Here is a 14,078-nt window from a genome sequence, read left to right as displayed (position 1 = left end):
CTATACCTTTCTAATTCTGAAATTGACGACGACGAAGGCGAGGGCAAAAACTAGTCTAACAAGGAAGATGCTATGTACTCAGGTGCGCGCAATTTTGTGATTACTCAGATCTAGTGTGCAATAAAACAAATGCGACTGTCCTTAGCGAGACGATATTATAACTTGACAAATATATATACAGTGAATTAAGACGACGTGACCACAGAACGATGAAGTCTTTTAAAAATTACCGTTGCATATTAAATCTTGGGCTTCCAACTCCGTCAGCATGGCTCCTCTCAAGGTTGCTGGAGCCTGACATCTGGAAATAAAATTAATATTCAATTATTATAGACATTTTTTTCATGATTATCAAACCGAATTGTCCTCTTGAATGCCATCAACTGTTGTTTTATTCTCTACCTCGCTCCCAGTCCGAGTATTCCAGCGGCGCGTACGGCCGCAGCCAGACGTGCGACACGACAGTCGCACACGATCGGATTGTCCGACAGTCGCAGGGTGTGGAGACGAGCGACAGACACCGCCTCCAGTGATAGGTACGTCAGGTTATTGTTATTCAGGGTTCTGAGAAGTATATTTAAAAGTCAATTATTTTTATTATTAAACATCCATAAAATTCATGTTATTTACAAGAGAATTCGAGAATAACATTTTACGGAATAATAAAAATTAGTTATATTGCAAATTGTGTACTTAAATAATAACAGAAAATCTCAGAAAACTGATGAATGCTAACAGTTCCATCTATTATTAAATTACTAAAGCTTTCATAATACTTTACAAATAAATTTAACGCCATCTATTGTTAGACAGAGGTAACTTTTAAATGTAACCTCAATATTGGTAATTTTTGCAAACTCACAAGACTTCCAAGCTTTTCAAATGTTCCAGCGCCTTTTCGTCAATGCACTTGAGCTGGTTTCCATCCAAGTGTAGACTTTTCAGCGCGGTCAGACCTCGGAAGGTCCGTCTGCTGATAGCGGTCAGTTCGTTGCGACTTAAGTCCCTGGAAGGGTAATAAAAGTTAAGTAGGATATAGTATTGGGGACCATACAATGGGATACAATAAAAATTTTGGATTCACACAACACTGTAAAGAAACGTAATGATGTCATACAATAGGGAAGACACAAAGGAATAGATACATCTTGATATGTACATTATAAAACCCAAAAATTTAGCTTTGACATGGAAATAGCTTCCGGTTAAACGTATTTGGAAACTTTTGAGACGAAACTTATCAGCGTTCACGGATTCACCGTGCAAGTGCCGGTTCGATCGCGGTTATTCGCGAGTAGTGTTGTTTTGAACATCCGTAAAATAAGCCGTAATTATAAGATATCCTTAAAAAATATTACATCCGTAATCGTATCCGAATCTTACATGGAAGTTTCAAATAATTCCGTTTAATGACGAAGTTGGATCAGAACCGTTGTGAGAGATTTTCCAACGAGAAAGTTTATCCCTCAGTACTTGAGTTTGGCACTTTCAGTAGATGGAAAAAAAAAATGTATGATTTAACTGGCTTTTAATAGTCACCGAATCGAACACATTCATAATTACAGAAAAAGTGAAAATATAATAACCACATAATATTAATAAGGTATTTTTTTAATTAGTTATGATTTTTGTGCATATTAATATTAAAGTTTTTTTTTAAATATCAATCGTATCTATCAGTAACTTACTCACTAACTTTTGCAAAAATTAATAGAGTATTGCATCCGTAAGTAAACCCATCCAAAATTAAAAGATTATATGTAATAAATTTCTATCTGGAACCGTATCGGTAACCGTATCCCATAAAATAATATTACTATTTCCGTAATTATATCCAGGTTATATTTATCTTTTCCGTAAAAAAACGCAGAATGAAACAGTACCTACTTAATATAAAAAAAAACTCAAAATTTATTAAATATTGAATAATTGATTATTATATTATAATTAATAAAAACAAGACAATAAATAGTATTATTATGCATAATTACTTACAAGTAAATTATAATAATTCGTCCAACAAAAAAAACGTTGACGTTGGCAGAATATTCATACGATTCCAGTGCGGATGAAGCCATAGATAAAAAAAAAGTAAATTGTAATTTAAATGTGCAAGAACTTCGAAATATATCGCATTTACTTCCCCCTACATATATTCTCCATTAGCAAAAACTTTTTTTTTTAATTTTTCGCGGTAATGTCCCCGTCGATTCCCCTTTAATTCCACGTCTTATGAGTTACGTGTTAAGATTAATTATAGAATCATTGATAGGTGAACTCAATACACAATTTAACACTTCAGCAACGAGCCCCTGAGGTCAATAGCTTTTGTATTCCGAGTTGAGAGTTGCATTAGGGCCATTTGGGCGCCATGTTGTTGTGGAGTGCGCTGGGAAGTAGCATGTGTTTAAAACTACCATTAACAGCTTTGAACTCTCTTAGGTTTTAACTGTTAATTCCTATAAAGTTTTAGCGTCTCCGACACAGACGCGATAGTCGTAAATGAAATGTAATATTATTAAGTGGAAAAAAAATATATCCGAAATCGCATTTCTCGTAGAGCAAAATTACTTATTGCGCGTATATGTGTACATACGTGTATGTACAAGCGTGAGCAACTTGTACGTCCAAGAAACTTGGCCCTCATAATGAGTAACTTAACCCACAGCCGCACCCTTCAAGAAAGTGTTACGCTTTTCTGTAATGAACTCTACTCGCTGAAGGGTACGTTGGGAATTATTCAGAGTACCGTCGGAAAAAGTTACTACAGATAAGTACTTCTGTTGTATTTGATATTATTTTTTCTTTTGGACGAATATTCCTTATAACTGAATTGAATACGCTTCGATCTGTTCGCGATATGCAAGGGTTTCTTTGTAATCTACATATATGAATAACACATTTCTTCTTACTGTGTAGAGACTGGATGGTTTTATGCAATATATTTTCATAAAAAATCTTTTGAAACAAAAAAATACGGTATGTATATTACACATATTTTCCATTCGCAGATATTTTCAATAGAAAATAATTTATTTTCGTTCCATACAATCGTTCTTTATTAAAACTAAAGATAGAAACGAATGCAGCGTTCGTTAATCTATTTTTATGTAAAATTTATACCAAAAAATGTTCAGCATATATAACATTACGTATAATTCAGACTAAAAGCCATCTAAACTAATTAATGTACACGAAACCGCTCTGATTGAATTAATCGTTCTCTCGGGGTAATTACGTCAGCGGTAACGCCATCTTGAGTGAGTTAATGAGGTATTAGACTGAGCCGAAATTAGTTTAAATTATATACAGCACTTTCACTGGAATGGTATCCGATTGTAATTAAAATTTCTTTCTTTCCAAGGCTTACTGATAGGCATAACAAATACGTTATCATTCTAGAGATATTAACGTCTCTTATAGTACATGTTTATTGGAGCAACATGTTGTTTATGAAACAAATAAAGTATAATTATAAATCCCTTAAAAAAATTACCAAATATCTGTATATAGATCTTATCATCATCTAAGGATGTTAAAATAAGATTTACTTATGAGAAAGTAATGAGGGTAGTCCGTAAAATATGGTTATAGTAAATGAATAAACTAAAATAAATATATTATAATATTGAATAATAATAATAATTAATTGTTAATTTTTGTATGTTTTGTCTTAATGAGAAATTATAAATAGATAAGAAGCGACAAATAACATCCAGAACTTAGAAGCTATGTCTAACCAGTAATATGGTAATAAACGTTTTGTACAAAGTCATCTTATAATAGAAAACTCAATAGTGAGCACGTCCGCTCCGGATGGCAGTCAGACAACGAGTGCTTCAACCGGATGCGACGCCATCTTGAAAGGAAGCGCGCCGTTTCATGATCACCCTTTGACTAGAAGTCTTTGATGTCTCTTTGGAACCATATATTATATCATGCATATTTTATACTTACATATACTATGTGATAATATAATTTAAGTTAAGAGAATTGTATTTTATTTAATATATATTGAATACGTAATATATTAACGTAAGATCTTGTTAATAAAAACGGACAGTTTGTAAGTATACCCGACTGTCTATAAACATCACAGTGATTAAAACTTTGGCGTATATTTATTTAAATAAAACTAATATTTTCGGATTTTTCAAGAGTTTTTTTTTATATTATTTTTATAACTACATACTCCTAACGTTTCGGTTATTTTGCAGAAACCGTGTAGTTTCATTTAAACTAAATATTAATATAAAATGTTTCGCGACTGAATATTGTTTATAGCTGTTGGCTAGCAATATCTGTTGCTGGAAATAAAGGGAGGTAGTTACACATTATGTACTAAGTAGGTTAAAACGTCTATTTTTACTACAAGTTTGGGGAGAACCGAGAGAAATTTATGTTTTTGTGATAATCATACCATTATTGTTGCTATTTTATGGATTAAAATTTTTAATTTATTTAATGAAATATGTAAGGTTAGTTAATTTAAATTTAAAATATTTTTTTTTTTATTGGCAATATTAAACAAGATTTGATTTATAATAACTTATTTCATATAATAAAAATTTATTATATTTGTGGAAGTGACGTCCTCGTATCTCACTCCTGCATTTGATCTTAAGCGAGTTTTTAGAGACTACGAGGAACAATTTTGTCAAAATCAGAGTTGTAAGTAGGTAGTTTAAAGGAAGGGAGGATTTTTTGTAAAAGAATATGTAATTTTAGTGAGAAGACTTCCATCAAGTCCACTAATTTGCCAATATTCTGATAGTAGACCTTTTTTGTTAGAGGAATGTTTTCTAGTACTGTCAAACTGGGCATTGTAATAAGGATGTACTAGCTCTTTACCCCGTGTCTGCTTTTATTACAGCTCGGGGTCTGTTGTCACTCGAGACGAGGGAAATGTTTTTGGGGGAGCCTTATTAGTTTTCAAACAATGCTCGGCTTGGCTATATTCTCATTGTATTCCTTTGTCTTCCTAATAGACACTATGTTCAGCATTTACTAACTGACTAAAGAGCTTTATTTCCTACCCTCCCGTTTCTATATGGAAGTTGTTATAAAAATTGGGTAATTATTAACTATGTCGCATCTCGTCTAAGCTATAATTTCTAGAAGGTTGTTCCGTAAACCTACGAGTTGAGTACGTTGTATTTTTTTCTAAAACCCTCAACATTTGATGAGTTCTTTTCAGAGTTGTTTCGATCTTCAATAATATAAGAACATTCAAATATGTTTAGGGAAAATATATTTGTAGGAAGTTGAGCTCAAATGATAAGACAAAATGATTTAAACATAACATATCATAATTTAAGTGGGTATATATATATATTGGCTGAATCTGATAGCCGTTGACTCATTTTTATTTAAAATCCTCTACAGATTTCTTTTTGTATAAAAATGTAGTGGAAATTCAGGAAAATTATTCATTTTCAAATTTAATAAACTCCCCCACAGACGGAGCGGCTGTCGTCTATAGATATGGTAATTCTAGCCATTTGGGAATTTCCAAATGTACATACAACGTCACGGTATGATAGATGTATATGTGTGTATTTTAAACTGATATAGTTTACCGAAAGTTTACTCAGTACTGAAGGTTCTTAAGTACGTGTTGTTAATATCTAATACAATACTTACAGTTACGAAGTTAAATAAATCGTCCAAGCAATATCAATATCATTGTAACGAGTACTAAAATGTTTTAAATTCGTCAGATTATAACTTATCTCGATTAATTAAACAGAACTATGATTAATATAGAACTTCATCCAAAACGGCTTAGTGATTTTGCGTATTGAGATACAATATTGATTTGTTGAGAGCTAACTAACATACAATTGTCTTACCTAACAAAGACGTTCTGAACTGAATGTTACCTTTTTTTCAGTAACATTATTTTTCATATACGGATAACGCTCGGACATTTTCGACATGGGCTCCACGAACACCCCCGAAACCTTTGTAAAATTAAATGACCCAAACATCTTGAGAGGTCTGCGCGAGTTTTACGATACCGCTGGGACGGGGGAGTCACACCTTTACGTCTACATAAAAGTATAATAAGGCGAAAACATTGCTATTCGATTCTCATGCGCTACACAAAGATATCTTTGTCAGTGTTTTTTTTTATGAATTTATAATGAAATTGGAGTTTTTTCACGTAAAAAAATCGTGTTTCAGTCATGAAGTGGTACAAAATTAATCTAAGAGCTTTATCATTTTAAATACAACTTAGTTAAGGTGAATAAACTATCATTATAAGCAACTGAAACTAACAATACGCTTAACACAAGCTCGTTTCGTAAACACACGAATTCCCGTCTCTCGTTCAATAACCAGTTTACCCTGTAACGTAATAAGTTTATAAAGGGCAAAACTATTAACGATGTGCGTAGACATGTGACAAGCAAACTATGGCTGAGTAAAACAAGCTTTGAAACTTATTTTACTTTGTATATTTTAAAACTTTTCATCATGATATAATGTGTAGCGGACACTTTGTATACCTTAATAAGAAAATCGTGTGATCTGATGACCGTGGTATTTAACATAGTCACATTTAACATGAAGAAGTGTACTGAGATATGTTTAATATAAAATGTATAAGAAATATACTGTATTATATAAAATAAACATCACACACACTACCACGACTCACGCACACATATACATCGATCCGTGAACATTCCTCAATGTGTGTGATGTCACTGAATGTTAAACATCACACACAGACTACCGCGATGTCACTGAATGTTAAAATTACTATGTTACTAGTTACTATGTGCGTTTGTTGAAAATTAACTGAAATTATAAAAAAAACATGTTCATGGGACATTATAAATTCTATATTTTTTTTTACAGGTTGCATTCGTTGAAATATTAAAATCTGTTCGTATGTTCGTTCCACAATAACTTCAGAACAGCCTGAAATGTAATTTACTGCGTTTTATACTTTACTAAATATATAGAACAAGCTGCAAAGTTGAAACTATTCGCTAACGGTAACTAATGAACTGTGAGAGAGCCTGAAAATAGACTACAAAGGCTTATTTCCGTCGGAAGTAGCGTTTCCGGTGTGATTATGCTCGTCAACGGAGAGACATGCTACGGCATAAGTTCACGAGCCCCAGATATTGAAGCATTCTTGTACACATAAAGATATTTATATTAAAAAAAATATAAAGGAATTATATTGTATTATGCTGTACATGTTCGTGTGTTGAGCTTTTAATTGCTAACTACCTTAAGTTAAGTAAAAACTACTGGATTGATCGTCAGAAACTTTTGTTTCTGTGTTAAAAAATATATACACAGGATTATCTGATGTGATATTAAAAATATAAGATGGGTTATTATAACAGAAAAGATATTTTGATATAAATATTCTATAAAAGAAACGTTGCGTTGCTGTAATATAGTGATTACAAAGACCGGCTGCTCTTAAATCTGAGCAGGTTTTAATGTAACTTTATCGTGATTACAGACTAATCTATACACATATTTATATATATAATGTGATTTACGTAATATTTAGTAGGCCCTGATAGAAATATTAAATGAATGTCTTGAACAACAAAAATTAATAGACACGAATGAAAATGTCGTTAACGTAAAAGAAAGCTTTGTATGAGTTAAAAAAAATTTTCATTTCATTTTGTGCTTGCGGATAGCATTTGAACCATGAGTCGTGTGTTCAAATCAGACACTAGGCAGTTAGACGAGAGAAACTAGAGGTAAGTGTATTAAGGGTTACGCGTTTCTTAACTCATTTCTTACGTTAACACTTTAATGGGAAGTTTTATGATTGAGAAACTTTAACTATCCATTTTTCGTGACGACGCAACTCGTGGTAAGCATAAGACGTTATCGAAAGTCCAATGACCCCATAATTAAGTATTCATAGGTAATGAAAAGAATGAGGAGAAAGAAAAATGAAGAGTGAAATTAAAAATTTAATAAATATTCCCCGAGATAGACGCCACCGGCACAGTTATATACTATACATATATATAATAATAATCTGTAAAAGAATATACATTTTTAAAGTGTTAAAAAATCGCTAAAGAATATTTTATGAAGAAGCTTTTGAATGTAGAGGAAAACGGCATAATGGTGAGAAAAAGGCAGTTATGGTAGGCACGCTTTGAGACTGTGTACAACGCGGGACAATGAAAGTATAAACATAGAACAACATTAATATTCTACTAATGTAAAGTCTGTTGATGTGTTTATGTTATGAAAATTAATGAACAGATTTTGATATAACTTTACTGTATTGTAGCTTAGACATCGGAATAAGATGTAGGCAACAGATTATCCCAATTTAGTCTGTAGTTCCTGTGGGAAAACGTCATAACGGTTGTATTATGTATGAAGTAACGCGACACAGACGATAGATGGCGCTGTAGGTCAATTTAAAGCGACAAGAATTTAGCTGTTATTAAAGATTATTTTCAACAAACAATAAAATGTCACTAAAGTTGACATTTATATTTTTATTTAAAACGATTTGTGTACATATAAATCAAACCATACTTTAATCGTGAAAGCATCTGTAGCTCGTTATTCTAGAAGTCCCAGGTTCGAGTCCCGCTTGTTATGAAGTCTGCCATACATTCTCTTTGAACTTAAATTCACGAAATAGATTACTTGTTGACTTTCACCGTCGTTAGCCACTGTACACCTTGTAGTTTCAACTTGACTCTGTCTTTGCGTAATGCAACAATAAAATTGATAATCAGAATGTCTTGTTGAACAAACAATACTTTGATTGCTACACAGTATAACAAAGTCTCGATCCGCGGTCAGTGTGTTCGTATGTGTGCTATCTTTGTGACGAAAGAGGGGATTTTGGTTGAATTATTCTAAATAAATACATTTGAAGACTAATTATTATCGAGTAATATAAAAAATATTTGTCCTTAGCTGGATATTAATTTATGTTAAGATAACGAGTGATGTAATTTTCTTTCTAATAAGATGCTACAAAAATTCCTAGAAACCACATGTCTAAATGACAGATAGTATGCTATCTATATGTATTTTAATATATTTTACGAAAAAGTCTTTACGTAAAAGCTGTCTGTTTGTTTCGTCTTATCCTGGAACGTATAAATCGATTTTATCCATATTTGCAGTGACAGTTAGTTCATATAATATTAAATTATTTTTGTAAATCGACGAAGTCACGGGGACGGGTAGTGTTATAAATACAATCAAGATCATTATAATGTAAATACTATTTGATATAATTGTATACTTTTATTGTCTCCGAGTGTATTTTTAAAACAGCACTTCCTTTCATGGCACTGAGTGAAGGCTTTGTGTTACTGTGGAGCTGAACCGCGCTTTCAGTTGAAACATTGTCTATAACACTTTTGTTGATAAAGAAATTTAACATTTTTTTAAATACTCTTTTAATTCCGTTTCTCTTGAAAATAATATTCTATGTTACAATTAATTTATTTCATGTATAACTAGATAATTAACGAATTAAATTTTGTCCTGTCTCCTTAGGGTTAAGTGATTTTGTAACAACAAAAAAAAAATATGGGAGAAAATGTTTAATTTAAAACGACAATCACAAAATTTTTACATTTCAATATAAATAACGTGAAGGAAAGTTTCAAAGTATATATAGTATAGATAGACAATATCTTTTGTATATAGAAAATACTAAAATTACGACATTAGTCTCTCTATGTATAAAAAATATGTTGGGATTTTAAAAACGGTCAAAATGGAAACGCCTTGTGAGTTACGCCCAGATAATGTTTAAGCTCTGCTTGAGTAACGTGATCATGAGCGTAGGATATGCTTCTTAAGATACTAAACTAGGCCAGATAATGTTCGTTCCCAAACGCATTTGTCATACTGTCAGTAGCCAGAGACGTTAAGTAGATATTTGGTTATAGGGATGGGATGATATCGATAATAAAAACACTGAAATTGTATATATATATAAAATAAAAAAAAATATCGTAAAAAATGTCTTAATTATTGTTACATATTTATAGTTTTTTTTTTTAATAAGGGAATACAAAATATACTTTCTTTTTTTTCTAAATTCTCCACGATGTTATACATTATGATTTTGCCAAACAAAAATAAAGAATAATTTTTAATAATTACAATATAATGAATGTACTAAACTTTACATTATTATGTTATAAAAGTGAGTACAGCGAGACGTGATTAACATTAAAGTGATTTATAAATAATATGGAAGGGGGACGTTTCATATAAAAACCTTTACAAAGCTCAAAGCATTCAGAATACTTATACCAAATAAATAAAAGCGACGAGAGAATCAAAAGAAATACAATGTTTTCATAAAAATCCGAACGGCATACAAACACACACGTCCCATATCGATAAAGTATCCCCTCACTAGTCCCGCGGTCACGTACAGCATTGTATAGTAGTTAATAGTATTAGTGGAATCACATCCGGGCCTGATTGGTACAGCGTACTCACGATTCAAAGGTCCTCATCATCAAGGTGGATGAATTCGGATGAATTCCGATGAATTAATAACGCTAACCACTTAACATGTGAACTTCGTACATTATGAGAATGTCAATGAAGCCATTATTTAAAATTAACATTCATCGGATTCATATTATTCATCGGAAAATTGTAGGGAAAATGAAATTAATTCATTTAAAGAGCAAGTCTAAAAATAAACGATTTCAGGGCGTTCGTTTTGAGAAAAATATATATTTTTCTAATTTCATAACGTCGTTTCAGTTAGTTATGTCCGCCTTTTCCTAAAACCAATTCTGTCTCTGATTGAAATAATTTCAAAAACAATACAATTATAATGTTTTGATTTTCATATAAGTTACAAAAATCGTATACATGCATACCTACCTACCTATGTACTAAAATCGATTTTTTTTATGTAATCGTATCGAATCAATATAATACATCGATACTTGAATAATGAGTACGCTGTCTGTAAGTACATTACATGTACGCATAATATGCATCACAATTTTACCAAAATATTAAAAATTCCATACGTTATTTAATTACTTTCAAAGGTCAAATCAATGTCGATATATCTACGTGGAAATTTAAATAATAAAATACTTTATTATCCGCTAGTAATATTGTTAGAGATTAGTTGGAAATAAGGTTTTCCTTTGATTAGTTTTTTCGTTCAGGTAAATGTCGTTTCTTACGATTTTAGACTAACATACTGAAAAGTATTTATTTTAAAATGACCTTTCCCTATTTTTTTTGTATAGAAGCCCTTATTTGGGAGGTAATTCAATTATTAGTTTCATATAATTTAAATGTATATAGACATTTCATTAAAGTTAGTTTTGTATCTTAAATCTATTTTATTTACACGATACATAGAAAGCTTTTACCCTGGGGTAAGTATGCCTTACACCATGAAGCCCACGGGCAGCACCTAGCTTGGGTGATGTTAGGTTGTGAATATTACTAACGTTCTGTTAATAAGTTGTATATTGTTTAAGCAAAGTATTAACAGAAAGTCACGACAGTATCGAAACTTGACCAGCGGAAGGGTAAAGTGGATTAATATAGATGGACCCACTAAGCGGGGGTAAGGGTGGCTGCGAAGCGGGGTAACGGGTCAGGGGTACCTACATGACGAATTCTCGGAGGCTAAGACAAACTTATAGAAATATTTTTTTTTTTGTGATAATTTTGTAACTTGATTTTTGATATTTTTTTTTTGTTTTCGTAACTTTACTCATTGTGACGTGGAATAAGTTTGTCAAAGAGTCCTTGAACAACTGTCGATTGTCAGTACACCACAAGCTCAAGGTCACCTCATTTGCCACACGTATATACAATACGATGGCCAATGAATTCTAAAGTCGTGGCTTGTGGCGTAATGAGAATCAACAGCCACGGGGATCGCCACACCATTGGCTGGGACATCCCATACCAACTACTCACAAACGTTGTAGATGCCTCAATCTCAGAAAAATACCATCAGGTATGTGGCCGAGTCGATTATTGCTCAGTTTCCTGTAAAACAAAGATGACTACACTACAAGTTACCGCGCGGGTAACGGTTGACAGACGCTGTTAAGTTATCTGCTTAGCGGGGTAAACCAGCTTTACTTACAGTCGCTCCAGTACGTTCAGCTCCAAGAACGCATCTCTCTCTATAGTGTGAATTTGGTTCTCTGATAATTGTCTGAAACAAAGAGCTTAATTTCCTGACAAAGATAACACAAGCAAAACATACGAGTAGCTTCCATTTTCATGTAATAGATACGAATGTATCGTGCATATTAATTTGACAAGGACTTTTCACATGTTTAATATTTATACTCAAAAAATTTAATTAAAAACTCTTATTTTCGTATCAGTACGCATTTTTTAGTATTTTAAATTACATACTCGCGGTATTTCGGTTACTTTGCAGCAGCCGTGATCACGGACAGACGGGACGTGAATCCGTCAGTCGGTCTCGTTATTTGTCGAACATGTGTACGTAGTAAAAAATAATAAAAAACTCGTAGTAATCCGAAAAATTATAGTTTCATTTAAATGAATGCTTACGAAAGTCTTAGATCTCATTATACTTACAAAATCTTAAGTTCCTTCAGGTTCTGGAAGTCGCTCTGGAAGATGATGCTTATATTGTTGCCTTGAAGATCTCTGGGAAAAGGAAAATGAGAACTTAATTTGACTTCCGCTTATAAGTTTAACTGCAAAAATCATTATTAATTTAATTTTGCATTTAAAACTATGTAACTCAACGTGTATTTTAGTGGGTAACCGTTCGTCCAAGCGAAGACACTATAGCTCAAATGTTAAAACTATTAGCGTTATATTATCGAAGTCGCAGGTTCACACTTTCTACTTCAGAAGGAAGTTCCTCCTTCATTGTATTTATAGTTAAAGCGAATATAAATTTATGATTCTATAAAAGCTTCCTGAATTCACATAAAACTTTATGTTTTATACGTAAATACATTACATATAATCAGAAATAATCTTTTATATATCTTCACATATTTGCCCGGGACTTCGGCCGCGTCTGGTAGAGAATTTTAAATGTATCGTTGTATAGATGTTTTCAACGAAGTCTTTTAATTTTAAATAACCTAGGTGCAGACTGCAGCGCCATCTGTCAGACTGATTTGCGAATCAAAACCATCTGGGAACCATACCAATGCAAACAAAAATATAACTCAAATCGGTCCAGTACTTTAAGAGTTCAGTGACATACCAACGTAATAGATTTTAATTAAATAAATAACTTAAATACATTAGAATACATATGTTTGTAAATATATTAGAAATTAATTCTAAGATACAAACGAGTCGCTCTCAATACGAGAGCAGACTCTAAAAGAGCCTGAACAGCCCTCAAGCTATTAGTCAATTTTACCCCGTCTTCAAAGGCAATTCATTTATGCGTTGTAATAGATCGGCGCGGGTACTCTAGAGCACTCCGCCTGTAGTTACCCCGGGGTAAATATGTGTTACGATCATATTCAGCCTCACTATAAAACACTACCGCTTGCAGGCGGTGTTGCCATGTCTAAAAAGTGTGCATAGCATGCGTAGGAATAAACCTCACAATGCACTAGTATTTACCGGCGACTTTGTCCGCATTAAGTTAGGAATTAGATTGAGAGAAATATTTAAGATGTTTTAATAGAATAGATTTTTGACCAACCGGTGGCGACATCTATAGTCTGAATCAGGCGACTTCATGTAAGTTACAAAGAAATGAGATCCCGAGAGAACTAAGCGGAGTTCCGGACTAAATCAAATAGCTTTTTATCATATAAATTATTATTAATTAACTTGATTATTTCGTCTGTCTCATTTACTGTCAACGTTACGCTTACCTCAAGTTACGCAGCATACTAAATACGGAGCGTTAACAGTTTATCGAACGAGTCTCTGAATAAGTATAGCATACTGTACTATCAAATTGGGATATAGAAGCATTTTATTCTACTGAAATGACAAGCGATGTCTGGAGTTCTCACGAGTATTTGATACACGTTTTATTTAAATCATGTTGAGTTACGAACGTACATGAGTTGCGTGTAAAAATTATGCGTACG

The 14,078-nt window shown here is 32.5% G+C and overlaps 1 protein-coding gene across 2 annotated transcripts in view; it reads right to left on the bottom strand.

Annotated features, from left to right (window-relative positions):
* LOC116776774 (protein slit) overlaps positions 1-14,078 on the bottom strand; it is a 72,193-nt gene that overhangs the window by 14,490 nt on the left and 43,625 nt on the right. Inside the window, exons 3-8 of one of the 2 annotated variants that reach the window (XM_061529207.1) lie at positions 12,583-12,654; positions 12,116-12,187; positions 11,944-12,015; positions 863-1,006; positions 403-564; positions 231-301 (exon numbers count right to left, since the gene is read on the bottom strand). In XM_061529207.1, the coding sequence (XP_061385191.1) occupies positions 231-301; positions 403-564; positions 863-1,006; positions 11,944-12,015; positions 12,116-12,187; positions 12,583-12,654 (593 nt within the window). The remainder of the gene's footprint in view (positions 1-230; positions 302-402; positions 565-862; positions 1,007-11,943; positions 12,016-12,115; positions 12,188-12,582; positions 12,655-14,078) is intronic. The other variant, XM_061529208.1, reaches the window with a different exon arrangement.

Source organism: Danaus plexippus, assembly GCF_018135715.1.
Source record: "Danaus plexippus chromosome 29 unlocalized genomic scaffold, MEX_DaPlex mxdp_37, whole genome shotgun sequence".
Taxonomy (NCBI): Eukaryota; Metazoa; Arthropoda; class Insecta; order Lepidoptera; family Nymphalidae; genus Danaus; species Danaus plexippus.
The sequence above is the reverse complement of the archived record's forward strand: the minus strand, read 5'-3'. Positions and strand labels throughout refer to the sequence as shown.